Source organism: Rhipicephalus sanguineus, chromosome 1, assembly GCF_013339695.2.
Source record: "Rhipicephalus sanguineus isolate Rsan-2018 chromosome 1, BIME_Rsan_1.4, whole genome shotgun sequence".
Classification (NCBI taxonomy): Eukaryota; Metazoa; Arthropoda; class Arachnida; order Ixodida; family Ixodidae; genus Rhipicephalus; species Rhipicephalus sanguineus.
In genome coordinates, this window is record NC_051176.1 from 78,898,804 (window position 1) to 78,904,609 (window position 5,806).

At 49.7% G+C, this 5,806-nt stretch overlaps 1 protein-coding gene across 1 annotated transcript; it reads right to left on the bottom strand.

Annotated features, from left to right (window-relative positions):
* Window positions 1-3,319: 3,319 nt before the first annotated feature.
* On the bottom strand, window positions 3,320-5,554 carry LOC119402754 (serine/threonine-protein kinase VRK1). The gene is made up of 2 exons (XM_037669860.1): window positions 5,087-5,554; window positions 3,320-3,328 (listed from the first exon to the last, which is right to left on the bottom strand). The coding sequence occupies exons 1-2, from the start codon at window positions 5,552-5,554 to the stop codon at window positions 3,320-3,322; spliced, it is 477 nt and encodes a 158-aa protein (XP_037525788.1).
* Between the last annotated feature and the right edge of the window lie 252 nt (window positions 5,555-5,806).

Sequence of the window (5,806 nt, forward strand, 5' to 3'; positions counted from 1 at the left end):
TGTGGCTCTCAAGGAACGCGAAGTGATACAGCAACAAGTAGCGAAAATGCTTGAAGATGACGTGATTCAGCCATCACAGAGCCCATGGGCATCACCTGTAGTCCTAGTCAAGAAAAAGGACGGCACCCTGCGATTTTGCGTGGACTACAGGAAGCTGAATCAGGTGACCAAGAAAGATGTGTACCCGCTTCCACGTATCGATGACTCGCTTGACAGACTTCGACACGCTCGCTACTTTTCTTCAATGGACTTGAGGAGCGGATATTGGCAAATCGAGGTAGATCCAAGAGACCGGGAGAAAACCGCTTTTGTTACACCAGATGGTTTATACGAATTTAAAGTCTTGCCCTTCGGTTTGTGTTCAGCGCCCGCTACTTTTCAAAGGCTCATGGATACCGTCCTTTCGGGGTTGAAGTGGAAAACCTGCTTGGTTTATCTTGACGACGTCATAGTCTTTTCCGCAACTTTTGACGAGCACCTCAAAAGGCTGGAAGTTGTTTTACGAGCCATAAGGTCCGCGGGTCTCACGTTGAAGCCAGAGAAATGTCACTTCTGTTTTGAAGAGCTACAATTTCTTGGCCATGTCGTCAGCCACGCAGGCGTTCGGCCCGATCCCGAAAAAATTGCCGCCGTTGCACAGTTCCCGGTACCGTCCGATAAGAAGGCTGTCAGACGCTTTCTGGGCCTTTGTGCCTATTATCGACGGTTTATTGCGGACTTCGCACGCATTGCGTCACCTTTAACTCGGCTCACGAGGGACGACGTCGCCTTTCAGTGGAATGACGAACAGGAAGCTGCGTTTAATGATCTGCGCCAACGTCTTCAAACACCCCCAGTGCTTGCCCACTTCGACGAGGAAGCCCCCACGATGCTTCACACTGACGCTAGCAATGTGGGTCTGGGAGCTGTGCTAGTGCAGCGGCAAGAGGACACGGAAAGAGTCATCGCCTACGCAAGCAGAACGCTAACACGCGCAGAGGCTAATTATTCAACAACAGAGAAAGAATGCCTCGCCGTGGTATGGGCAGTCATGAAATTTCGCCCGTATTTGTATGGCCGCCCCTTCAAAGTTATTAGCGACCATCATTCACTTTGTTGGTTGACTAATCTTAAAGATCCCACCGGCCGATTAGCGCGTTGGAGTCTGAGGCTGCAAGAATTTGATATGACGGTCGTACACAAGTCGGGGAAGCGACATATGGACGCCGACTGCCTGTCTCGATCACCAATACAGTCTGCTTCTCTACCCGATGAGGATGAAACTGCATTCCTTGGTGTCCTCGACACGTCGACGATCGCCCAACAGCAACGTGACGACCCTGAGTTGCTTGGCTTAATTAATTACTTAGAGGGACAATCTCAGAGTGCACCCAGAGTTTTTGCACGAGTATTGCCGTCGTTTTGTTTACGGAACAGCGTCCTTTACAAAAGAAACTTCTCGTCAATTGGACCTCCCTATTTGCTCGTCATTCCTGCAACCCTTCGTACTGAAGTGCTTCAAGCATGTCACAACGAGGTGACTTCTGGTCACTTAGGCTACACGCGCACATTGGCAAGAGTTCGGCAAGGATACTACTGGCCAAGGCTTACCACAGCCGTGAAGCACCACATTCGTACTTGCCTCGACTGCCAGCGACGCAAGTCGCCTCCGACGAAACCAGCCGGCCTGCTGCAACCTGTCCAAGTCCCACGAACACCATTTGCCCAGATCGGAATGGATATTTTGGGTCCACTTCCTACTTCTACTGCAGGGAACCGCTGGGTTATCGTCGCAACGGATTATCTGACCCGGTACGCCGAAACAAAGGCAATCCAAAGAAGCACAGCGGCAGAAGTCGCGAGATTTTTCATAGAGAATGTTGTACTGCGACATGGTGCCCCAGCCGTCGTGATTACGGACCGCGGAACCGCATTTACGGCAGCTCTGTTAGACCATGTCTTGCTGTTAAGTGGCACGACTCATCGTAAAACAACTGCCTACCACCCGCAAACTAACGGATTAACAGAGCGCTTAAACAAGACTATTGAAGACATGCTTTCGATGTACGTGGATGCCCAACATAAAAATTGGGACGAAATCTTACCCTATATCACGTTCGCGTACAATACAGCTAAACAAGAAACGACTCGCATGACTCCATTCAGCCTCGTTCACGGACGGGAGGTACGGACGATGTTGGATGCGATGTTACTACACGAATGGGGCGACATTGACACGGACGCCGACGTGTTTACTGAACGGGCGGAAGAAGCTAGGCAGCTCGCACGATTACGGATCCGCCAGCAACAAGACTACGATGCAGGCCGCTATAATGCCGACCGAAGAATAGTAACCTACGCAACCGGCGACCGAGTGTGGGTTTGGACGCCCATACGGAAACGTGGACTGTCTGAGAAACTATTAAGGCGATACTTCGGCCATATCGTGTATCGCGACAGCTGAGTGACGTAACCTACGAGGTCGTCCCCGACAGTCCGTATTGCACAAGGCGTCGCCAGCACCGGCCTGAACTTGTGCATGTGGTACGCATGAAACCGTATGTCACCGACTGACTGTGCACTTCCATACAACGGTGGTTCTGGTTTAGCATCGGGGCGATGCTCTGTTAAGGAGAGGCAAGTGACACGTGTATAAACATAAACGACGATGACGATGGCGAGGTTTCACAGACTCCGGCTAGTGGGACAGTCGCTTTCGGTGTGAAAGACGAGGAAGACGTTTTTCTGTTCAGCTGATTTGAACACGCTGCTTCTCTGTCGCAAGTTGTCCTTCTTGTTTGTTCGCGTTGCACCGCGACAATATCACGCATACGTCGACCATTCCAGTTCAGTAGCTTTGTATTGATGCTTAGGTGATTCTGGTTATATGCAGCCTTCTCTATTTTCAAGTTATCCTGATAATGGGGGAAATGTAAAAAAAAATTGATTTCGTGCTACTGAGAGTTCATGTCACAACTGTTGTTACTGTCAGGTGATATCCAGCCAAATCCCGGACCTAATAAGTGCTCTGCTGCGGGCGATATGCTCACCGAGTCTGATTCGTTAGAAGCCTTGATGTTACCCAAGGATGGACAATCGCAGCTTCTCTCCGAGGTCAAACTGATTCTAGCTAAAGAGGTCAATTATGACAGCACATTAAGCGACACTTAACAAAGACTTGCCAAAATTGTGGAGGACTGCTGCTTGCCTGGCACAATCAAGTCTTAGGTGTAAATGGCGCAAGCGCTAACAGATAGCAACCCAGCAAGATTACAGCTCTTTTAAGGCGTCTGGATGACGCGAAGGATCGTGGGCATTTTTGAACCTGGTGTTGTTTGGGCTAGATTATCTAAAAACACGAAAAATGGGAGGAATTAGAGATATAGATGTAAGAGCTAGGCAAGGGGGGAAGGGAAAATAGAGGAGAAGCGAGAAGGAAAAGGAAAAAGAGCCGGGAAAAGTGACATAAAAAATCTCAGTAACTCAAGACAGTGACACTGTTCCGCCAAACCAACGTAACAATCTTAATTTACATCCTGATCCGTCTAAAAATATGCGGCGCGCACGAGCGGGCGACCCCACCCCGCCAGGTAAAAGCAGCAGTTTATTGCCGCAGGCGGTAGCGCACTCTCGAGCACTCCCTGGCGTCTTAGCGCGACGGCGAATGCCGGCGCGTTTAACATCACTTGAGCTTGCGGTCTGATGTCGTAAGCTGAACGCAGCGTGAACGCAGCGATTTGAAAGGGAGGAAGCTACACCCGTTCCAGCTTCTAATACTAGAATATTATCTGGGGTTAACGTCCCAAAACCACAATATGATTATGAGAGGCGCCGTTGTGGAGGGCTCCGGAAAATTCGACCACCTGGGGTTCTTTAACGTTCACCTAAATCTAAGTACACGGGCCTCAAACATTTTCGCCTCCATCGAAAATGCCGCCGCTGCGGCCTGGCTTCGATCCCCGACCTTCGGGTCAGCAGTCGAGCCCTATAGCCACTAGACCAGCGTTCCAGCGCTCTTGTCCAGCTTCTGTTAGAATAGATGGTGCGAGCACGGAAGTATTGATATTCTCTGTGTGTGTGTGTGTGTGTGTGTGTGTGTGTGTGTGTGTGTGTGCGTGCGCGTGTGTGTGTGTGTGTGTGCGTGTGTGTGTGTGTGTGTGTGTGTGTGCGTGTGTGTGTGTGTGTGCGTGTGTGTGTGTGTGTGTGTGTGTGTGTGTGTGTGTGTGTGTGTGTGTGTGTGTGTGTGTGTGTGTGTGTGTGTGTGTGTGCTCTCGCTTTTAGTCCGTTCATGCCTCTATATACGTTGTTCTGAAGCTTACTTATCATGTTAATTAAAGTAGTGGTTAATAATTGGTGTAACAAGCCATGCCATTTCTTAGGATTTCTTAGCGAACCCTAGGCACTTTGAGCGTTTCTATCTATCTATCTATCTATCTATCTATCTATCTATCTATCTATCTATCTATCTATCTATCTATCTATCTATCTATCTATCTATCTATCTATCTATCTATCTATCTACACGCCTACGTCTGGGTGCTCTCGTGATCGCCTCCTTAACTTGGTGTAAACCAAAATTGGCGTGGGAGGGTTAGAGGACTTGACGAATATGACATGAATAACGTGACAATCCTGTCGCGTACGTCATCAAACCCTTCCCTCCGGACACGTGTGGCACATACCCGTTTACCACGGGCCGCGGTGTACGCGTACGCGCCACAACTGAATGACAGTTATTCCAACCAAGGAAAGGCAAGAACAGACATTGGTAATACAAATACGAAAGCGTTAAGAAAAGCCGACATCGGCAACGCTGACTCAACGAATGCAAAAATTAAAATTTAGGATTCCAGCAGGAATCGAACCGAAGTAATCTGCGTGGCATTCAGGGGCGTAGCCAGAACTTTTTTTTCGGGGGGGGGGGGGGGGGTTCAACCATACTTTATGTATGTTTGTGCGTGCGTTTGTATGTGTGCGTGCCTATATACGCAAGCAAAATTGAAAAATTTCGGGGGGGGGAGGTTGAACCCCCCAACCCCCCCCTTGGCTACGCCCCTGGTGGCATTCAGGTATTCTGCCACAGAGCCACGACAGGTCCTGAAACTGCCTTGCTCCTGAAACTGCCTCGGCAGCAAAGCCACCGGAGCAGATTGTATCCTAGGCGTTCCATGTCGGCCCTTCGCGAGTGCACGCCAATGTCGGCGTCCCGACTCGTGAACTCGGTGGTGGCGTCGTACGCCTTCCTGAAATCTTCCTTGTATTCCTTGTGCTTGCCATTTTGCGTGTACCGACAGGCCAAACCAAAGTCCAGGAGATACATCCTGTCTTCACTGCCTTTGCCGAAAACAAGTAGCAGGTTGTGTGCGTTCACATCGGCGTGGATGGGCTCGTAGCTGTGGACACCCTCCAAAACGTCGATCACGAGCATGCCGAGGCTGGATGTGGTTTTCGATGCAGGCATCTTGCCCTGCCGGTCCAGAATCTTCTGAAGGACTTCTCCAAACATATCCGTGGTTATGAACCGGTACTTGGCGCCGTTATATTCATTGGGCTCGCAACATCGGAAACGGGACATGGCAGGAGGCTGCACCACCTCAAATCAGTAGTAGTAGTAGTAGTAGTAGTAGTAGTAGTAGTAGCCTCTACTGCATGGCTCATACCCACTCTGGTTTGGTTGGTTGGTTCCTTAGGGGAATAGCTCAACCCACTACGGGGGATCGGCCACGAAGCGTGCGGCAGTAGACTTTGTGAAAAAATAAATTAAAATGGGGGATTGGCCAAGAAGTCATACGGTACGAAGAACTTTATTTAAAGATCCTATTAAAAA

Bases quoted from the DNA above. Each gene is read 5' to 3' on its own strand.
- LOC119402754 (XM_037669860.1), bottom strand. From the start codon at position 5,554: ATGTCCCGTTTCCGATGTTGCGAGCCCAATGAATATAACGGCGCCAAG.